Raw genomic sequence first — 23,168 nt, 5'->3', positions numbered from 1 at the left:
CTGGGAAAAAAAAACCCGATTATGAAATGCTTTCCCCCCCCCCCCCCCCCTTTCCTCAGATAAACTGGCGAGCTCTCCGCGGCAGACACCACCTCCCTCGCTAAAAAGAAAAAAAAATCAAGTCTACAAGTGACGGCTTAGAGTATTTAGCAAATGAAGAAAGTTGAAGTTGATCTGTTGGACTGCTTGCAGGAGATTGCCACCAGGAGCTGGCGCACTTGAGTCTAGCAGCAATGAGCCTTGTTAGTGGAGAAAGAGGGGAAGATCAGGGGGGCACACGGAGTGACAGGCTGGAGGGAGAGAGAGAGAGAAGCGCGTTCATCAGGCAGGGCAGGAGCTTCGCCTGCTCCTTCACTGACAACACCCAGAGAGGAGGAGCGATCCACGCGCAGTAGGCGTCAGAATCCTCAATTTCCAACTTAGCATCTTGGCAGGACATTTTTCCTAAGCAAAGCCCCCCAAACTGAAGGCAAAAAAACTTCTTCTGCATGATAGAAAGAGAGAGAGAGAGAGAACGGAGAAAGACAGCGCAAAAAAAAAGAAAGCCGCGAGCAAGTAAACACCTAAGTCGCAGATCTGCTTCTGCTGACAGATACCCCCCAAATCAATTTGAAAGAAAATACAATAAGCACGTACCGAACAGGGGGTCTGCCGCCGCGAGTCTCTATGATTTCTGATCAGAAAGAGCGTGATTGAGTCAAAGAAAAAAGTACGCAAATAAGTGGCTTGTTTTCTGGTGGTTAGCCATGGCGTATCCTCAAGGCTACTTGTATCAGCCGTCCGCCTCTTTGGCACTGTATTCGTGCCCGGCGTACAGCACAAGTGTGATCTCGGGACCCAGGACTGAAGAACTTGGGAGATCTTCTTCGGGCTCCGCTTTTGCTCCGTATGCAGGATCTACAGCGTTTACCAGCCCCTCGCCGGGCTACAACTCTCATCTGCAGTACAGTGCGGACCCAGCGGCGGCGGCTACATTCACTTCGTACGTGGTGAGTGCGCTTGTGTTCAATACAGCGCCGCGCATGCAGGCTTAGGAGTCGATACAGCTGGCCTTTGCGAAAACTTTGAAATCGATAGCTCGATCTGTTAGCCGGGTGTCGCGGTGCTGAAGAGCTACAACTCCAGGGTATTTCTTAAGGACGCTTTCTGTTCATTGTTGTTCTTTCTGTTTCGCATGAAACCTCCTGCCCCCAGGAAAGATAACTCTATAAGCACAATTTGACTATGTTTAAGCAGGCCATATGTATATTTATGTATGTGGATGTGTAATCAGTTCTAAAAAAATTATTAGGCTATTCCCATGATTAGTTGTAAAAACAAATGCGCAAGAACGGAAAATGTTTTAGTTCCCAAAATCTGGCTGTGGGTGAATTGCCTGTTGGTTGATTTTTGTGGGGAAAGATAACAATATTGTGGCAGAATGACCTAAACATTATTATTATTATTATTGTTATTATTATTATTATGATTATTATTATTACAATGGCTTTATTTGTGCGCTTGCGAACGCAAAACGTTCTAGTGAGTTGATTTGATTTCCCTGTTCCAGTCCACCGCGCTTGGGAGTAAACCTGGTTCTTATTTTTATTCTTCTTTTTTCTCTCTTGCAACAACTTTTTTTTTGTCTTCCCTTGATTGTTTTTGATTTGTTTTGGGGGTTTTTTTTGTCTTCGACGTAATTTATCCCGTTGTCTTTTGGATTAAATAATTGATCACAAACGGCGGCTGGCTTGAATGTGAAATAATTTAAACATATTAGGAAATAAAGGAGTTTGATGTGTTCTCCCTGATGCGTCCCGAAAAGCATCGGCACCATTTATTACCTTTATCTGTTTATTTTTCTGCCTTGCGTCTCCTTTTTAAGGGCACGTACTTGGCTTGAATGGATAGGCAGTAACATTTTAGTGCGCTGCGGGATATTTTGCAAATCCAAACATACCCGAAATGTTAATTCAACATTGTAACGGTGTATTAAGTTTCCGCTCCGCGTGTTAAATACTGACTTGGGGAAGGGAGGGGTAAAATAAATGTTGAAAAAAATTGAAACATTATACTACCACTTTACACTAGCGATTCGCCTGAATTCGTACATTAATATATGTAGTATATATGTACAAACAAACAAGGCCTACATATACGATACTGCTTATTTAATCCCCTTCATTTTGGAAGGCTTATTCACATTGTCCATCGGTGCCACAAGTGTGGTGGGTATTTAATGTCCTATAATCTATGCGGTTTCTTTCAGGGATCTCCGTATGATCACACCCCAGGGATGGCCGGCTCTATAGGGTACCACCCGTACGCGGCTCCGCTAGGCTCATACCCTTATGGAGACCCAGCATATCGGAAAAATGCCACCAGGGATGCTACAGCCACGCTGAAGGCCTGGCTCAACGAGCACAGGAAAAACCCGTACCCCACCAAGGGCGAGAAAATCATGCTGGCCATCATCACCAAAATGACCCTCACGCAAGTGTCCACCTGGTTCGCCAACGCCAGGAGAAGGCTAAAGAAGGAGAACAAGATGACCTGGACCCCACGGAACCGGAGCGAGGACGAGGAAGAAGAAGAGAATATCGATCTTGAGAAAAATGACGACGAGGAGCCGCACAAACCCACGGAAAAGGGAGACTCGACAGACACCGAGTCAGGTCGGCAGAAAATTAATGAATTTTTCATTTCAGTCGTTTCCACTCAGGGAGCAAAATTGATTGCTGGTTAATGGTGGTATATTATTTATAATGCAACAATTGCTTTTTAAATAATAATCAGCTTGTCCTCGCTTCATTTTCCCGGTTGTGGGTTGAGAACTACTGCCAATCTATATCTTTTAAAAGTAATTAATTTTATCCTAAACCGAAGAAACGCCGCAAAACAGGCAAAAACTCTACCACGCATATCTCTTTAACACCGTCCCGGTCTTAACTGGAATTTGAAAAACGAATCTTGTTAATAATGCTACCAACGTATTACTGATATTTTTGTACCTTGAAATGTTTCGTGTGTAAAGAATAAACAGGTAGGGTCGTGATGACAATCGTTAAGTCTGAAACACGTGTTTGTGAACTGCCTTTAAAAGATAGTAAGCCCGCAATAACTGGCTGTTTGTATTTCTCTACAGGTGAACACAAACCTAACCCCGGGGACATTACTTGCGACAGATTCAAAGACGAGGGTCCTGGAAAAGAAATAGATCCCATTTTGACTGACTCGGAATTAAAAGATCACGAAGACAGGACAGAAATCCTGCCCGAGTCGCCCAAACCCACCACCTCTACCCCTTCCGCCGTGCCTCGAGGAACCGAGATTATTGCCCACGACAAGCCGGCTGAAATGGTGCACGCTTCCAACACAGGGAACTCTGTCCACAGCAACAGCGTCGTCACGTCTGTGATCCACTCGCCCCCCGTGGCGCCCAAACCCAAACTCTGGTCTCTCGCTGAGATTGCCACTTCTTCGGACAGGTCTAAGGGAAGTACCGACGTCCCACAGCCAGCAGGACCGGCTCAGAGCTCAGTGATCGCGGGCACCCCGTCTTCTCCGTCTCGGTCTCCGTCTCAGTGCACTTTTCCGAACAGCACAGTATTGTCTCGGCCCATCTACTACGCGTCTCCCTTCTATGCAGGTTACACGAACTATGGTACTTTTGGGCATCTTCACAGCAACCACGGCTCCACCACTGGGTCCACTGCACACTTCAATGGATTAAATCAGACTGTTTTAAATAGAGCAGAGGCTTTGGTTAAAGAGAGCAAAGTAAGAGTCCACACACAAGTAGATCTTTGTAAAGACTCCCCTTATGAGCTAAAGAAAGGTATGTCAAACATTTAATATCGGCTTCTTCTCCGATTACTGGGACACTTATTTATTATCGTTGTTGGCAAAAAATAACAATGATCTGAAATACGTCGAGAGAGAAAACAGAAAGAAAAATATTTCAGTGAGGAAATTTTAGTTTCTGGATATATGGTTAATCCAAAAGATGTAACATCCAAGAATTGTCTTAATCGCTGCAGAATCCTGAGACTATTTGTATTAAAACTAATATGTATATTTAATGTAGCATTTTTGTATTTAAAATGGACAATACACTATCTTTGAAGTAAATTATGAAAAAAAAAACTTGTACAGCCATTAATGTTGTTTTTGGGGATATAAATATAATCAGTACTTGTGTCCAAAATTCTTCATAGTTATAAAAATAAGAATAATTTATCTATTTTTTGATCCTTGATTCCCATAAGTGTGTACTGATTTTCTCATATTTCTTTCTTAAAAAAGAGAAAGAATTATATTTATCGGACAGTTTACCGTCGCCTTTGTAAAATGTAAAAAATTAAAGAGACGTTTAAGAAAACCTATCTCACTATCTATTTTGTTAGATAAATAGCTAAATCACTCCTTTAAAATCTGTTTATATATTTATATCTTTTGAAAATCTATATTTAAAAAGAGGAAATTTTATACACTTATTAGGAATATATAATCGGAATATATAAATGTGGAACCTTCCGATTTGAAATAATAAGAGGTCTTTTTTAAGTGTACATAAAAAATAATTTAGTCTTTACCGAAATATTACAAGGCACAATACAATACAACTCGTCAGGAGTTAGACGGTTTAAGGTAATTATTGCAAGTACAGTAAGAGAGGTTACACGTAAAGAAAGGTGGATGAGTTTGGAAAATATTTCGGCAGGTGAAAATTGATATAATAATAGCAGCAAAACTGCAGAGTAATCATTTAACCTAATTACACCCAATCCGTGTCGTGTTTTATGCAAAGCAATCAGGTGGCGAACTTTGCTAATGAGTTCGATTTTATGCCAAATTTAGCCCTCATTACTATTTCCAAAGCGCGGTAAAGGCATTAAAACAGTGAGACGTAGCACTTCACAGCACAGACACACGGAGATGCACAACGCAATAGCTATTATTATTATTATTAGTTCGTTATTGCTGTGAGCGTTCGTGATTAGTTTTATTGAAGTTTAAACCTCCTTAACATGCGTTTCATGCGGTTAATGGCAGAGTTAAGACTTTGAGGTTTGGGCCAGTGTATTGATGCCATAGGGTTTAAGATTTACAGCCAGATCTCCACCGCTGTACTCCAACTTTTCCAACTTTGGCAGGTAGGTGTCAGACTTGCTCTTAATTTCAGGGCTGTATTGTTAATCCGACGTGGAAAACGATTCCTGTTTGAGTGGCCTATACAAACACAAATTGACCCACAGTCATGCCGAACCGCAAGACTCCTCTAGGCCTTAGGGTCTCGTCCCAGTTTAAGACATCTACATGAAAAAAACAATAATTTACGAAGCCACCACGATCCCTTAAATGTATAGCAATATCATTGTTGTTTTTATTCTCTTTGACCATGCAAGCATTGATGATTTTCATCCGTGTTGTCTTTAAGGAAGCTCCTTTGCGGACTCATAACGCGCAATAATGTGTGTAGGAGGAATTTTGCACATGATGAGAATGGGTTAGACGTCTTTAGATTGTAATGGTGTAATTAAAATTAAAAGTATATCAATCACGACTGGATACGAAATGTAATTCAATCTTCAATTTAATATTTTTGACACAACATTAAAACTCATAAACAACACCGAGAAAAGCTGTTAGGTTCTCGATACATTTAACATACTGAAACAGTAACATAATGTAATGTAAATGGTTTGTATTTTAAACTGATACGCTGGAATGAAAATGTAAAAATTAAAATTATAATGCATCCTTAATATACGTAAAATTATTTGCGCAATTAAAAGATTAAGGTATATTATGAATACATATAATAAACCTATAATTATAACGCGCTTAAACGATAAATGTACAGTTCTTAAATGCAGTTATATAAAACAATCAGAAAGTGTTGAGGTAAAAGCGCTAAATTCATTTACAAAGTAATGGACAATATTATTGTGCTTTTATCATCATTATTATACAGAATTGTATTGTAACAGTAAAGCAAAATTATAGCATACCTTATGTAAGCAAAGCGTGTATATAAATCTGATTACAAAGTGTGCGTAGGAGGTAGCACTAATGTACTATAATTACATTTATATGATATATAATTTTAAAAATAGTTGTATAATAATGATGACCGTAATAACATTAGCAAAAACAGGAATAGCAGAGCTCAAGAGCAAGTGTAGAAAATAAAGTCACTCTGGGAAGTTGACTCAGTGGCCCAGTCAGTGTCTTGATTACCGCGTGTCTGAAGGGGAATTTCTCCCCATAAAAGGTTCTATCATCAATCTCCATAGTTTACTCTCTGCACTCCGACAGAAATCTCCCAGGGGCTTTATATAATTCTCCGCTCTAATGTCCTCTATTTTCAGTCACAAAGATGTGGGGTTTCTATTTTTAATCTGCTAGAATATGCTGGAGCTGTGATTGCTGCGCATCAACAAGCTAAATAGCATAATTATGTTTCTTCTTTCCTCGGCCCTCCAGGAATTGAAGAGACGAAGAAAATGGTCGTTTTGCGTGAAATAAACTGTCATTTAATCACACGCTTTTTTTCCCTGAGCACTGTTATACACACATTTCTTTATTTACTGGGGTATAACGTCCAGACCTTTGATATACTTTAATTGTGTCACTGTAGTTATTTATTACACTAACTGGCGCTGGGGCAGATGGACCAATCTCTCTGCAGAGTATAATCGTCTATTAGACTTTTACACAAAACGAGGATGGAGGCTGGCACGTTTCCTTTCATCTTAGTGACGGGGTATGTGTTATAACCCATCATTGTCCAGACGTCTTATTTTTCCACGAAATCGTTGCGGTTTTCGTTTGTGCATTGGAGACTTGTCAAACTGTCACAAAATACTGCAGAACTCGGAGCCTCGCCATTTATTTGGCGATTTACTTTGAGTTCAGATGTATCACTACTTACACATTACACAGGCTAAATATACACTTCTAATCTGAATGCACAAAAAGTTAGGACTCAGCATTTTTGAAAAGGCACCAGCGTCACTGTAGTCCATTCAAATTATGTCATGGTTAGAGCATGATTCAACTGAAATTGGTCATTTAACATCCTGCATTTGTTTCACGGGAGCAAAACACAATTACATGTCTTCTTCCTTGATGGCAATCTATTTAAGTCTGCACGTCTGAGTTTTTTGTTTTCTTGAAGTGCACACCTATTGCTGATTCTACTAGCATTTTAAACGATCGGTTAGATTAAAATAAGACAAGAACTGGATGTGTTGTTCTAAAGCGTTTTCGTGTTTAAAGATGATGTTAAGTTTCGAATCTGTCTGCCACACCTTGAGTGAATAATATACTGTACATACGCCGTGTTAACTCCGGAATGCCAGGCAGCACCAAAAACGCGCTGCCCCAATGTCACGATAAAAACATCACAGACAATTCTACAGTTTCCTGCTCAGAATTTCTGTGTCTCACCCGTCTGCTTTATTATTATTTTAGATGGCAGTTTACGAGCCGGGCTACACGTTAGTTTCATACGAGCAGAGCAAGCCTGAATTATTTTACGCGACTTCGTAAATAACCCTGCTTGTGGACCTGTGCTGTGTTTTTTTTTTGCAGCTGTATTTGTGCGACCTGACCGAGTAAAAGAAACAGTTTTTATCTTTGTTTTTAAAAGGGGTGGGCAAGAAAGGGACCCGATGCTAATTAACCACTTAAGAAGCCATCTTAATGAAGCGTGTTTAGAATTCATTGCAGTCTCCACCAAAACATTGTCTTGCCAGCTTCCACGGTACCGGAGACACTCTCGGCTCTCTTCTTGGTGAATAATGAATACCGGAGTAGTGGGGGAAATATGCAGGGATCAGATGAAACTTTGCCCAAGTTTTTTTTTTCCTGCCTCCTTTCCAGTTGAATAAACTGGCTCGCAAGGCCATTGTCGGGAAGCTGCGCATGGACACACAATGTGAGAGAGAAACAGTTCCCACGTGTGGGAAAAAGAAGGACAAAGCGAGAGGGATGAAAGTAATTGAGACAGTTTTTGTTACACCACAACGCTGTATCATGGCGCGCAGACATATTTCCGAAATAAAACGGTTTCCTTATTTTTGATTACCAATAATTTTAAACTGCTGTCAAACAATGATACGTGCTGTTCTTATTATTAATGATCATACTAATGATACTTGACAACAAATGATTTCAAATTCACAGTATTTTGTGTTTTGGGGATGTCGGAAACTTTTGCTTCAGTTTTTCATAGTTCTTTTTTCTTTTCATTCTCGTCGAGCGCTCTGTTCTCCAAACTAACCCAGTAAACCCTTTTGTAATTAATGCCTCGTTTTGCATTTTAACTGTGGCGCTGTTCAGTTTATGATAGACTGGAGCAGAATCTTTACAGCCCCCCAGTTTCAGTCCGACTTCTTTTAAAGACAACTTGATGCTTCAGTCAAGGTAGGGGCGACGCCTTCATTCCATTTAAAATCGCCCGGCGGATTTCAATTTCAATTTATGTCGCACACGTGAAACGCTTTATTTGTAATACAAAAAAAACAACAACGTCGTTTTACACCTGTATTGTTTTTCTACAGCCTTTTCGTGCAAGTGAACTCCTTATATAACAAACTGAACGGCGCATCATGACTGCTAAACCAGTTCGGCGTTAATTACGACAAATGAGTATCCTAGTTTGTGAGATGTTTAAAACGTTCGGTATTTTTTTTCCCCAAAGAAATTGCTAAGTTCTTGATTAAAATATAAGATAAACCCGTTAATTAAATGATCTTTTTCGTTATTGCAGTGGTAACATTGAGTAAAATACGCCTATTAAAAAAAAAGACACTTGAAACGTGAAAATGATTGACAGCTGGCAAAAAGTTCTAAATTCCGGTGTAGATGTACAAATGAAAACTTTAAAAAATGTTTCAAAAATATATCGCAGCTGGCTTTGGGGAAGGTGCGAGAGACTTTCTTTTTTCACTGGGAGACGTGTCGCACGTGTGCTCGTTACACATATCAAACTGGACGGAAAACTGGGGGAAAAAAATTGGGCACCAGAACCTGCCCGCCTGGAGCTGGCGAAGCTCTCATCAAAGAGAAACACGGGGACCATCTTTCCAAGGCGCTGAGGATGAAGGAAAGCGCCGGTGGACTGCGCTTCGCAAGTGCGGCAGCTGTACACGCAGCGCGGCGCCTGTATCCTCTCCAACCCGGTTAATGTACGAGGGGGCGGTTGAAGTTTGGAAAGGTGCACTGCAGGGCCTGTGTGGGACACAGTGCAAGTTTCCCCCTACCGCCTGTACAGGCACAACGGCTCTTGCCTGAGACGTGTTTAGGTCATGATGCGATTAAAGACAGAGCTTCCGGCGTATGATCACTTTCCAACGTCTACTTTATAGAACTAAACGCGTTTCCACTGTTAACCGATAAAAAAAAGAGAATAATTGGTATGATATGCAGGTATTTTGTTTTTGCTTTTCAGTTCATTTATTTTTATTCTTTCTTTTCAAATGCATAAATCGAGATTTGTTTCTCTCAATTAAGGAAAAGGCAACGAATAGGTTTTTTTTTTAGGTACTGAGGTATGAAAGTAAACTATATTTTATTTACGTGTTCGTTCGCTGCAGCGAGCAGGAAGTCTTACAGTGCGAATCCTGCCAAATTCGTTGATTTTTTTTTTACAAAAAGAAAGCAGAACTCTGCTCTGTGTAAAATAACCTTTTATTCGCCGAATGGCTCTTTTTCTTTTTGCAACACATTTGCGGTATAATGCTATAGCAAATTGTTCCTCTTTGCTGGCTGTAAAAGTTTTAAAATAGTTGTAGAACCACAGATAATTTAATCGTGACGTGGGCATTTTAAAACTGTGAATTCGTTCACACTTTCGAAGGCACTGACACAACCAAAGCAGCGGTCTAGTTGATACTTTTGTGTCCAAATGTATCAATTAAACTTTTTTAAGTGTAGCCGAACTTCATTAAAGACAACATGAGTCAATGTTGCTCAATAGCTCGTAAGTGCTGTGTAGGTAAATATTGGTTGACATTACAGCTTTTGGATAGTCGGCAAAGCATTAATACTTTTCTTAGGACGAATAACAACAATGCAGGGAGCCCGCAGGATACTTCTGGAGAACAGCCTGCGAAATCTGCTGTTCCGCGCTGTAAAGGAACAGGGATGCACAAGTTATAGTTTTCCACACTTCTGTTTGGGAAGTAGTGTTCCAATTTTGCTCCAGCGCCGATCACACCTATCCTTGGCGTCTTTCGCTAATTCCTCCTGGCTTCATTTTTCTTTGAGGTGATTTATTTGCGAGGCTGTGGCTTATGTGTGTAATTATATAAGCTTGTGTTAAACGTGTCTCTGCATCTTTCTTAACAGCTGCTGTTATCCCGTTTTAAAAATCGCGAATTATGTGAAATTAAAAATACTATTTCATAACAACAGGGTAAATTATAGCACGGGTGATCCCGATTAGTTCCAGAGTCGCGTCATTTGCAGACGACACCTCGCACTGTACAGTAAACAGTCACCGCGTTTCTCCTTGCATTTCTTAAATATTAATTGCGTAGTCACGTTTATTTAATTTGCATAACAATTACCGTCAAGCCACATTAGCTGCGCCTGGGTTCGTGGAAAAGGGGGTGAGAAAAGACCTTAAAGTCTTAATTTATTTAGGAAGGAGAAACAGTGGTTTAAAAGGAAATTAAAGTAGAATGTTTGTCTGAAAAGTCCCGAATTCTAACCCAGTGTTCCACATGCGAAAATCTACTTTTACCTGCAGTACAGGCTAATGGGGGAGAGCGAGACACCTTATCCGAAGGTTCCATTAACTGGTAGCGAACACCGGGCCCCTTTAATGTCGTTACGTAACCAGAACCTGTTGACAAACAAAGTGCTACATTGTCAATTATTGTTAAAATGCAGACGCGTCAACAGAGCTCCCTCAAGTCTTACATTTACACGAACAAACCAAGACGACAGATCGGGGCAGTGCATGGCCGTACGCGGCCGATCAGGCCCCGGCCGAGCAGAATCGCATTCAGGCCCCAACGTGTAAAAGGATACCCCTTTCTTTTGACCTGCTTAGATTATTAGTGAGGACATCTGCGAGTTGTACCAGTGCAAGTGTTGCCAGAAACACAACCGGCTGTTTTTTCAAGTGAACAATATGTTAGTTCCTTAAGCTCCCACTGATTCCTCAAAAAAAAAAAAAAAACTGGCACAGCGCTATGAATGGGAAGAAAGACGAGCCCTTACTGACCAAGTAGTGGCAGTTGAGAATGTTCCTTTTGTGCGCGTCTCAAACGCAATATCGTGCTATTTTCCCTCTCGCAGTAGTCTCTAATCTTCTATCCACCCAAGCCTCCCCCCCCCCGCACTCGCACACCCATCATATGACCGAAAGAACTGAAGTGGGGTAGACTTTCACTGAATTCACATTGGGAGAACGGCCTCTGCTTTATTTAATCATCAAATCCCAGGAATGAGGCTGTTAATTAATTATGGGTGCTAAAAATTCAGCCCAGCTGTTTCTCTCCCCGCCTGTTCTGGCTTCGGCAGGCAGACAGGGGGAAGTCTGTGTGGTTTAGCGGCTCGCAGCCGAAGCAGAAACCTTCACAAATCGCCCGTTTTCTGCCTTAAAAGTCGACTCGCCTGAGGAGACGCAGGTCTGGGGCGTCGGGCTGCTCTGTCTTCAGTTCCGCGGCGCGGCCGGGCGGGCGAGGTGCGGAGTTCTTGCGCGTTTGCGACTTGTTTTCAGCACCGATGTCGCAAAGCCCCCTTTCAAATATTTATGATCGCACTGTAAACTGACCTAGATAAAGCGACAGATGATGATCTCCAAATATTTAACCCCCTTTTCTAACCCCCAGCAGAATAGCGGGAAAGGACAGTAACGAGGCAAGACCGGCCCAGAAGAGAGGTTTAACAAGCACATCCAGTTGTTTCTTTCCAACTCTATCAGTTCTCCGGGGACAGATTACATGTGATATTTGCAGCTGTTTGATGTTTTAAATGAAAGCCCGATACTTAAGCTAAATCTTCTTATTAAAACCGCGAACAAATGATAAGCTATGCGCTGTGAATGGCGCTGTGACACCTGACGTGCGATGGGGTTTTTACATCACATTGGTTATCCGAGAAACACCACCCTGGGGTAACACTGAGATTCTCGAAGAGCGGGAAACGTCACATGTAACGAACTAATTGTCGATTTTGTCAAATGTGAGAAATACAGGCCACATTAAGTCTAGTAAAACCCTGAAGAGGGCTCTAAGCGTAATGGCAACCACTCAGAGAAGCGACACATTTTAGTTGCTTTTTCGTGTAATGTTTACTATTGGAATTAAGGAGACGGGTGGCATCGATGCTTCATTTGGTGTTTTCGCATATTTGTGTGTTGTAGTATCATTTATTAAAAACATAAAATATCTGAAATTCAGTTACCGTCCGTTAAGAAAACCGTCGGTAGTAAATAAAGAAGGCGACAATCAGACTAGTAAATGTCCGCAATTGGCAATATTACAACAGGCAAAAGGTAAAATTATTAAACAATCTACTGAATCCCATCTGGGTGCAATGTTAAATTATTTGTAAACAAGGTATGGGACAACCGTCGTATAAATAAATCGAAATAAGACCGACTTCCTTAGTAGCCCAAATCTTGCAGAAATTAACCTCGCGTTGTTGCGAAACGTGACTGCATTAAAAGAAGTAATAACTGCACGTAAAAATATAAAACTGAGAAGAAATGAAATACTGGATACACCCGCGTCTTGCGTATTTATATATATGACAGACTACAGCTTTAATTTAAAACCCCCACATTTAAAGGAAGCGCTGTATATTATCTTTGCGAAGAAACTGAAAGGTCACAAACCAGAGACTATTCAGCTTATCAATGAGGAAGCTAATCTCAGCCAGTTTGTTCCACCCTTCCCCAACTCTCACAGCATTTTAAATCAATTTATTAAGTTCATTGGTTAATTTAATCTAGGTCCTTTTCTAATAATTTAGTCCAGTTCATTTGTGCATACCATTTCTGGTTTTACAGTACAAATGTAATATTGGCTTCTGAAAGGACTAACTTTACTTTTCACTTACATATGTCATTACACTTCTGCATGGTAGTTTCCACTATTCAGGACTGTTCGGTGGTGTTGTCATGTTTTTCTGCATTTTACTGGAATGTGCTTAAAAAAAGATTTTACATCTTTACTTGCTGTTCTTTTGTCTCTCACACACACACAGATTAGATTTAATTTCAAGGTAAAAAAAAAGTCTCAGACCATTTGTTTCTTTGGTAATCGTCTGCTTAGAGTGTGTGAGGTTTCTTTAGGAACCGGAGGTCAAGGACAGTGGGTCAGCAAGTACCACTGGAGAAGCCCTTCCCTCTCCACCTGCAGGGCTTCTGGACTGTGTGAAACTCTTGAAGACAGTGACCAATGTGCAAAAACAAGTCCACCCAACTCACTTCTCCTGTTACCAGAAGCTGTAAAGCAATTCCAGGCTCCAGTGGAAAATGGCCATAGGGTTATTTCACTCCTCCCTCTGCCTCATGCAATAAGCATTCCTCGCTGTTGATAATGATATGTAAATGCACGTTTTAGCTCAGTATAAATGTTTAATACAGTCTCCTTCCAGGCTGCTGTGGGAGATATCAGAGCCATCGTCTACATACAGTGTGTTACAGATTGTTGCACCATTTTGCTTTTGTATCTACTTGCTTTTGTTTCTTGTGTAAATTGCATGGTAACTTTTGAACATATTTTATTGCATTTTAAATAAGATCAACAAAAATCAAGATTTGTTGTTTTCTCCCTGCTCTTTGAAGATGTTTTAATAATAATAATGTTGCCATAGTTGGGGAAGTAGGCTGGGGATATACTTCTGTTTTAATATACAGCACATACAGTTAATTAAACTCGGAGGGTGATTTGAAACTGTAAGCCTTATTGTTTGCAAAGCAGAAAGAACCACTTTTAAACCAGATGCACAAAAAAACTGCTTAACAGAAGTCTTTATCATCATGCCATTAGATTGTTTTGATCTAGATTGATTAACGTTTTTGCTTTTCTGAAAGCCCAGGAAAGAGCTAATGAGTTAACTTTGTTTATTTTTCTGTGACGTCTTGTAAATCCCACTGTCTGTGTTTTCAACACCTGTTTCAGATTATTATTTAAATGCTTTGCCCCACAACCGCTCTGCAGGGTGTTCAGATCAGAGATAAAAAGTTACTATTATTACCATTTAATCTATCATATTTTGTTCAGACACCTCTTTGCAAGGAGATTGGCTTTTTATTTGCTTATAGCTAACCACAGTTTCTCTGTGCTCGTTCCTGATGGATGCAGATGTAAATGTGCACTTATTTAATTGGATCAGCTCCCAAGATAAAAGAGATAAATGCTTCCCAGTTTGCCAAGTTATTTTCAGAGGCGTGCAATGATGTGTAGAGGGAAAGTTAATGAAGAAGAGAGGAGACATGCTGTAGTTTAAAAAAAAAGACTTTGGGTCTGGGCTTGTTCAGAGAGAGGGAAGGACAGGAGGAGAGTGATAGAAAGAAGGAAAGGAAACTGGCAGGGAGAGCAGGAGCAGAGGTGAGTTCTAACCACGCCACAGTTATTAGAAGCTATTAATTCTGGTTTGTTTTGAAATGCGGCGGTTTGTAAGGACATTCAGAGGAAACAGGTTTCAATCTGTCAACAGGAGCACAGCTAGGGACCGACTCACTGGTCAGGACTTCATTTTTGTGTCTACACCACAGTGGCTGTCTCGCGAACATTTATTTCATTTGTTTCCTGCATTAGGTTTATCAAAACATTCAGTGGAAGGGAAGCAAGGAGTGGGAGAAAAAAAAAACTTCATTTTATGATTGTCTTTACTTGTGCATTTTTGTGTTGGACATCCATATGCATGAGACATTAACAGACGGTTATTGATACAAACATGCTTTTGTTGCTGAAGGCCTTCCAAAACCCAAGTCCCTGGCTGTGTGCCAATGTGTACTTGTTGGCTGAAGCTTTCTGATTAGCGAGATGATTTACAGCCAAACGGAATAGATAATCCCATCACAGCAGCGTTTTAAAGAGATAAAGACAGCTCACTCTCCCCCCCATCCCCCAACCCCAACCACCGCTTCGCTATAAACCACTGGACAAATCAAAACCTACACTGTTAATACCTGAAACAGTTGAACAATCAATTGGCCTCAGATTAAATGTAGTCTCCATTTCCAGTTTTACAAGTAATTTGTCAGCCACTGACAATAGCACCATCTGGATATATGCACCCACTTTTTACCTGCCCTCCTGCTTCAGCTGGGAGATATTTCAGAATGCCAGCACTCATGAGCTACAATATCTGTCCTGCTCCTTCCTCCTACAGATAGCCAGACAGCAGTACCCAGGAGGACCTTGCCACAAAGGGCATCATGTGATCTAATTCCAGTTTCATACAGTTGTTCCCCTTTGTCACACGATTGTGTCCTTGTTAATTAATAAAAAAAGGAAAGGGGGAAAAAACTCTTTTCTACGAGTGGCTCTTGATTTAAAAAGCCCCACTTCACAATAAACAGACCAGGCTTTGATCTGTGTCCATTCATGTGGGCCGTTTGGGTTGAAACCAGCGCTGAAACTATGTGGACTTTATTGTTCATACTTGCTGTGCACCCGGTTTAGAAAGACCTGATTTATTAGCTTGTCAAGGGATGCATTGTTCAAGAAGGCAATCAAAAAGCACTTACCTAGCTAAACTAAAATTACTGCCTTTTCAGTGGCTAATTTGTATAACTCCCATGGAAGAGCTTGCAAAGTGTTTGATGAGGCTTAAAATGATGATTAATGAATTTATTGCCCTGCTGCTCATCAAACAGTTGTAGTATATCTTTCTTCTTTTGGGGTGTTATGTCGTGTAGTTATGTGCCTGTGTAAAGCAACTCCAGTGTGATCCACCCCCTCACCCCCCACACCCTTTTAACCTGGCTGACCTGGTAAGTATGTGAATGTAAGTGAGGCAATGATAGCACAGTGGGTGCACAAAGGCCAGTTTAATAAGAGGTTAAATGAGAAATGTGAGCAAAACCTGCTGAGGGGACAAGCCATCTCAGTTTTCAGTCTCGGAGCTGCTTTTGACTATCGAAGTGAGAGAAATGAAGCAGTCACCGGGCAAAGTACTAAATTTATAATAATAATGAGAAACATTTGTTTTAAAACAAAAGCAACTTGTAAAAACATAACCGAGAAAGCTGAAGAAAACAGTTCCCTTTTTTTTTGTAATTGAAAACCTAAAAGTCACGTCGGTGTGAGAGATGAGTGAGTGTGAATGTTTCGGGAGTCTGGATCCAGTTCCAACAGCCCTATAGCTGTACATTAATGCAAGTCACTGTATAGATGGTTACAGATGAATGCATTCTGTTGTTTCTTTAATTATGCTTAATTAAGTCATTACTTGTTCTGCATCACTTGCATGGTTACAACATATTCACCAGTGTACTGCGTTCAACTAGAAGGTTAGTGCATCTATATATTTTTTTAAATTACTTTTTAAATGTTATGGGGTTCAAAGTTTTCATGTCAAAAACAAATAACCGATAGAAAATACAATAAAAGAAAACATACAGCAATTTGAAATATTTTAAAAAAATACAGGTGCATAATACTTCTAGAAAAAACTGCGGTTTTTACAGCAACAGTTATAAAAGGGAAACTTAATAGACAATAGTACACACTTATTGAATGTTTAACTTTTTTGTAATCTTTCACATTATGTATTGTAAAATTCAAAGGATTTTGTCAATAGAGACAGTTGGACTCCTCTGGGTGATTTCAGTCTTATTTCTGTAATTAGAAATATTTAGGTATTTATCCTTGACTGATATCTACAACATCCAAATTATTATTATTGTTGTTGTTATAAATTTTTTGTTGTTGTTGTTCTTGGCCAAATGTACCAAATTAATGTTTTTAAAAGATTCATTTAATAATTGTTCTGCTCTGCAGCTGGTCTTTCTGACATGCACAAAGTGAAATGATCTGAAGGGATATGTGGACTGTGATAACCCGTTCCCTGTGATAAAATCGAGATGAAGTGCTTTCTCTGAAAATCCACGTTATTTAGATTCAAGAATCCCTCCGCTAATATTACTTTCATTTTTCTCCTCCAAATGGAGATTGCAGCACATGCAAATCAAAATATGCAGATTTACTTGAATGAATTTTTCATGAACATGTTTTATCTTTATGGTGCAAAAAAGAATGCATTTATAAAACAAAAGATTAAATCATCAGACTGCAAAATAATGTTAAAAATTATTTTGCTAAGTGAGTGGTTTGCACGGCAATCTATTTTAATTCCCATACAAAATTGCAAATAAATTGGTGTGTTTTTCTGCAGCTGTCTTCTCAAAGCTTAACTGCAGATTGCATTTCCTCTAAACTGGGCCATTAAACCTCAGCACAGAAGGACATTTAACCTTTCCTAGTAAAGGGGTAAGGAGAAATTAACTCATCAACTCCTGGCAAGAGTTTCAAGATTCTACAGACCACTTTTGTTACACTGTAACCAGGGGGAATCAGGCTTTGCCAGGAGAGTTTGAGCTGGGCCCCAGAATCAATGCGTACTCAGACTTTTTAATGTATTAAGATAGTCAGAATTTGTATTGTCCTTTCTACCTTTCTACAGCAGGCTTGAGGGCGTGCAGGCGACCTCCCCCTCCACATCACCTTGGAAATGGTTAACCTTAAGTGTCATTTGTATTGCAGAACAAGAGGACGCTTTGGAGAAACAGTGGGGACACAGTCCACCAGTAGGGACGCTGCCCTCATGTTCAATCTCAGCAGATCCCTGTGCGGGGCAAGGAGACAGGAGAGAACATGACACACGGCTAGGTGGATGACAGAATTCTGTCGAATTCACATTTTTATGTGAGGAACACCGGTGCAGAGGAGCAAAGCAGCCATAGAGATGGCAAAATCCTAAACAAAATTCAACACGCGAGTTGATTGCTTTTATTATTATAAATAGTTGAAACTGACTGACATAAGAATCTCATAAGAATCATAAATCATAACTCATAAGAATAACCAAAGAAAATAATATTTCTATTTAGGCTTCCTTTTTTCTGACATTAAGAGAACTCTATAAATATGAAACAGCTTCTCATTTTTTTTCCATATTTTCCAAGTCAAATGCAGAAAGTGAGCGCTATTTCTCAGTTAGTGGTACAACAATATTACACTGTGCCTATACACATATGCCTGAGAGCTGGTGCACAACTTTTCCCCCAAAAGTCCTTGACCTGTTGACTGCTTTTACAAATGCGGCGTGTTCATTAGAAGGGTCGCCTCAGCAGTTGCACTGTCATTAGTAAATACATCACAAGTATTGACACATACATATAAAATAAGAAGCACATTATGTCACCCGTTATTTTTACCCATGAAACCACATGATCCTGCAGCCCAAGCATGGCTTGATTTGCATATAAATATAGCAAATCCACAGGCCTTACACCCGAAACAGCCAATAGAAATGAAACATCTGATTTATGATAAAAAATTGCAGGGATAAAACTTAAAAAGATGAATTAGGCAGCATAATATGCATACTGTTAGACAGTAATAGTTTGTGAGCATAATTGCTTTAATGTGAGCTATTAAGACTAAGTGCATATGGTTTTAGTGCCTGCCCTACATTCCACTAAATGATTACAATGATCAATACACATGATTTGTAAGTAGCTTCCCATTGATTGAATAGTAAAATGTTTGACCTTCCTTGAAGGAGCTCCTCTCCAGTGCTGTGACACTGAGAAAAGACTTCTTGGCTGAACACAGATGCACAGATCTACCAGAGGGCCTCTCAGACCGAAGCTGGGTGAAGTGCTTGAAGCTGTGAGATAAATAAACCTCCCGATTCCAGTCTGATGCGAAACGCAGCACAGCTGCGAAAAACGCAGGATTGTACACGACAGAGAACTGCTTAGAGCAATAAAATGTGCAGACAGCAAGCCCGGACACAAAGCCCTTGACAGGAGAAAATAACATTTTACGGTATGGCACTTCACAAAACAATATTTTAAAGCACAAAACAAATCATACGAAGAACAGAACAAAAAAAAAATACCTTTGCTGTTATTTAGAAACGTCATTTTGTGCAAAAAGGTGGATTGGATGGTCTATCATTGAAGCACTGCAAGGTCGTGAAGTACGAAAAAAGTGCAATTGTTTCTTTTTACCACAAAGAAAATGTTTCTATAGTCATAAGTTTCCATAGACAAATAGGACATTTCTATAGGCTCCTCTAGGTTATATTTTCATATGGGTGAAATATGGGTCTGGCTCACTGACCTGTTATCACCTGCACTTAGCAGAAACAACTACAGTCTGGGCTTGAACCTGGTGATCTGTGGTGCCTACAGACTGGACTCTGTTGGAGTGGGGCTCTGATATGTCAGCTCATTCATTTAGAAGAAAAACACATCTGTCAAAAGCCTGCCCTTGCCTCTTTTTTTATTTGCCTCTTTTTCAAAATGTTCTGTACTCTTTCCTCTTTGCTCAGAACACTGCCCTTTCAGACATGGAAAACACTGGACTATCATCTCTTGAAAACAAATAGCACTAGAGGCAGAAGTGTTTTGGAAATACATCGGTACATATACTCACACATACCTGTACGCATTAAGACCAGATTTATATACACTCATGTTTTACTTACTGTTGAAAATAAGCACAAAACTCTTATGTCAGATAAAAAGTAAATCATCGATATTCAGAATTACGTTTTTATTAGTTTTGCCTTAATGTTGCCTTAATCCATGCATTGGATTATGAAATATGAACACGTTCTCCCTGAAACACAGGACATTTTTACTCATACCACCACAAAAGTCAATAGCACTGTTAAATACATGTTGGTAAACTGATCATAAGACTGTAGACAATGGGGAACGTAAACGGATGCAGTACATCTCATAATTCCTAAAAACATTCATACAGAATGTTTCGCAGTATTGCTTCACAAGCACCAAAGTGTCTTGAGAAGCTCTAGACATGATAATGAGTCTGTTCAGCCCCCCAGTGTTGAGCCATAGGCTGTCTCCCACTTCTGTTTCATCCTTTAACATATAGCTGCTTTTTTTGGTTGTTGTTCTCCCATCGCATAACTTAGGAAAAAAACAGTTTTTGTGTGGTCTTGTAAAGTATGCTGCTTCAGGCATATTTTATATATCTTGCTGCTAGAGTAATTAATATTCAATTAACTCAAAGCTAATGTCTGGAGGCAAGATGATGTAAGTTACAAAAGATGTGCCCATACAGTGAGCCCTTGTTGCATCTCAGCAGATACTTGTGCTTCTCACACGTATAAGGCACTATTTTCCAATTTTAGACTCTGCTGGAATATGAGTGACATACTGCATAAAAGCCCTGGTATGTCTTATGTACTGCTGGGTTTGTATGAGCGACTGTAGGAAGCAAAGCCTACAGCAATCATTCTAATACTCTTTTAATCCTTCTGCTTGATAATGACATAAGTATTTATTAGTGCTGACGGAGATTAGAGACTGATACTAAATGTTTTAATCTTTTACATTTTTCTGACAAACGGGGCAACGAAAAAGTGCATTTGTTTTGTTTTAGGAGTCAGAAAAAAGTCTCCTCCCCTTTATCCTGATAGCTTGGGTCCCTACAGTGTGTACCTGCCCTCACTCCGGGGGGACATGGAGAGCTTCCAGAACAGGGAAATGTATCCAGCCTGCTGTTGTCCTGTCTCACTGCAATCTTTCCCCTTTACTTTCTCTTCATCTACACAGCTGCAGAAGAGTGGAGTCTCCTCTGATCAATCACCGTACCTGTTACATACAGGTGTTAGGGGACCTATTAGCAAGTATTTCCTTGCAATCAATAAGGACACATCTGAGGATACATGAAATCCGCATTGCATTAGTGTGCTCATGCACTGGTCAATATGATGATGTTTAATGCCTTTGGTTCCTTATGAAGACAGCTGATCACAGCTGTAGCAGCCTTCATAGCTAAAAGGAAATGAGGTGTGTTTGCACAAAGTGTGGCTGCTTAAAAGTAATGTAAAGCATTTTTTGTTACTATTTTTATTTGGTTGTTATATGGTCATCTTTGTAATGTGAAAAGGTTTATATAAATATATATCTTCTGTTAACTGTGCTTGGTGTTTCTTAATATTATGTAATTATCACAGCATATACATATATGCATGTGTTATTACATGTGCTATTACAGATAATTACAATGTTATTCCATATACTTTTTATATGGATTTTGCACCAGTGTAGCATATGCATCGCTTTTAACACCAAATATTTTGAATGGAAGAAAAACATACAGTAGCAAACAATTTAATTTCTCATTTTACACCTCTGTCAAGTGTTGAAGTTTGACAGACTTGAAAATGACCCTATTCAGATTTCAATCCTATGCATCTTGAGCATATTTTCAATGAAAAAAGCAAAGATATGCTTCCTTCAAACATTCCAATATGTATTGTAAAATAATTGTATTAGAGTTTTATTAATTTTCTTGGCAGATGTTCTTAGAGCAATGCACATTACTAGAATAAATACAACACAGATCAGCACAATACTAATGCAATAGTGTGACTAAAAATACACACAGTAAGGTAACGTTAGAATTTTAACAAGTAAAAACAGTGTAATACAGATAATAGCAATTATGATCAATTTAAATAGTCAAAAGACAATATTCTGACATGGCTTGAGAGATAAACAGAGAACTTGTATTGTTTGATAACTCTAGTAAGTATTATCAAACCATCTTCTCTCACTGTGTCATTCTCTGCCTCAAACAGAACACCACTGGTGCCAAAACAAGAACAAATGAAGTTTTCTGTTAGTTTTAGAGGTAGTGCTGCTCTTGAGAAGGCTGTTATTTAAACAAACACTAGCTGTCACATTTTTTTAAAATCATCTGTATGGTACGCCTCTTCAAAACACATATTAAAAATTCCACGAGTACGTATAATCAGTAATTTAACCACAAGCTGTTTTTATGGCTCCTTTAAATTTTTCCTTCCTTTAAATTATAGCTGTGCTCAAGTACTGTACCTCCTTCTCGTCGAGAGAACTATGCTGGGGTCAAGCGCAAGAGCACTCTAGGTTACTCTTCTAATGTACCATTCTTGTACATGGAGGTGTCTGACAGCTTTGATGGTTTTCAGGTAACTACTGTACCTCCTTAAATGTAGAATAATCTCTGCCAGGCGTGGAATGCGAATCCCTTCCTGAAGGGGAGAAAATACCAGAGACTCCACTCTGCTGTGTTTTGTAGCTCAAACACACTGCCTGTGTCTGAATTTGGAATTCCTTCCCTGAGTTCAGCTTGCTAGTAGCCATTGAGGTCCCTGGTCTGTATTAAATTCAGAGAAAGAGGTAGAAAGATGTGAAGCAAAACACATCTCCTGGCAGAATCTCCAGGCAGTACAAGGTGCCAAGCAAGAATTGCACAGGCAGAGGGTTTCTGTGCAGAATACAGCTCTTGCTGGTGTAAAGTTCAGAATGCCTGGCAGTTCTCACACTGACACACAGTCCTTTCAAACAGTTTCGATTACTATGCATTTACTTTTATGGCCCTCACAACATTTTGCAAAACTGCTTGCAAATAATGTTTTGGGAACATGGCTGTTTTAATTGGTAAGAGTCGGGAGCTTTGTAATAATGGAATAATTTTTGTTTTTATGGTAGTTGCCATGAATAAAAAAAATATGATATTTAAAGTTGTTTTTATAGGCAAGGGAGAAATAAGTGCTCCTATTACATCTAACTGCTGCCTCACAGGGAGACTCGGTGTTCTCTTGTTAGTGGTGTGACAGTGTGCAACACTGCCCAAACTGCGAGAGAGATTGGCGAGTTTTTAAATTTTTCGTTTTGCACAAATTTATCCTTTAAATGATGACCAAAGTGAATCATCTCCTTAAACAGTGCCTCGGAGGGTGGGGTGTGGACAGTCGGGGGCTATAATGTGTCAAAACAACCCCCAAACATTTGCTGTTGAAATAAATTACTTTGAAATGAAAAATGGCAACACGGTTTTACTCAAACTACCGCACTTGAATGACTGCATTTTACAACTATTAAAGAGTTCTGCTGAAGAAGGCCCTGCTATCTCTTTTCAATGCATCTTTACTGCAACATCATATTATTAATAAGCATTGGCTTC

General features: G+C 39.7%; 1 protein-coding gene across 1 annotated transcript; it reads left to right on the top strand.

The window, feature by feature from the left end:
- Window positions 1–314: 314 nt before the first annotated feature.
- irx5a (iroquois homeobox 5a) lies at window positions 315–4,360 on the top strand. Its single transcript, XM_088938707.1, has 3 exons — window positions 315–989; window positions 2,249–2,654; window positions 3,125–4,360. The coding sequence occupies exons 1-3, from the start codon at window positions 747–749 to the stop codon at window positions 3,832–3,834; spliced, it is 1,359 nt and encodes a 452-aa protein (XP_088794833.1). The 5' UTR covers window positions 315–746; the 3' UTR covers window positions 3,835–4,360.
- The last annotated feature ends 18,808 nt before the right edge of the window (window positions 4,361–23,168 follow it).

Source organism: Atractosteus spatula, chromosome 21 (genome assembly GCF_055471065.1).
Source record: "Atractosteus spatula isolate fAtrSpa1 chromosome 21, fAtrSpa1.hap1, whole genome shotgun sequence".
NCBI lineage: Eukaryota > Metazoa > Chordata > Actinopteri > Semionotiformes > Lepisosteidae > Atractosteus > Atractosteus spatula.
Note: the sequence above shows the minus strand (reverse complement) of the source record. Positions and strands in the feature narration are given on the sequence as shown.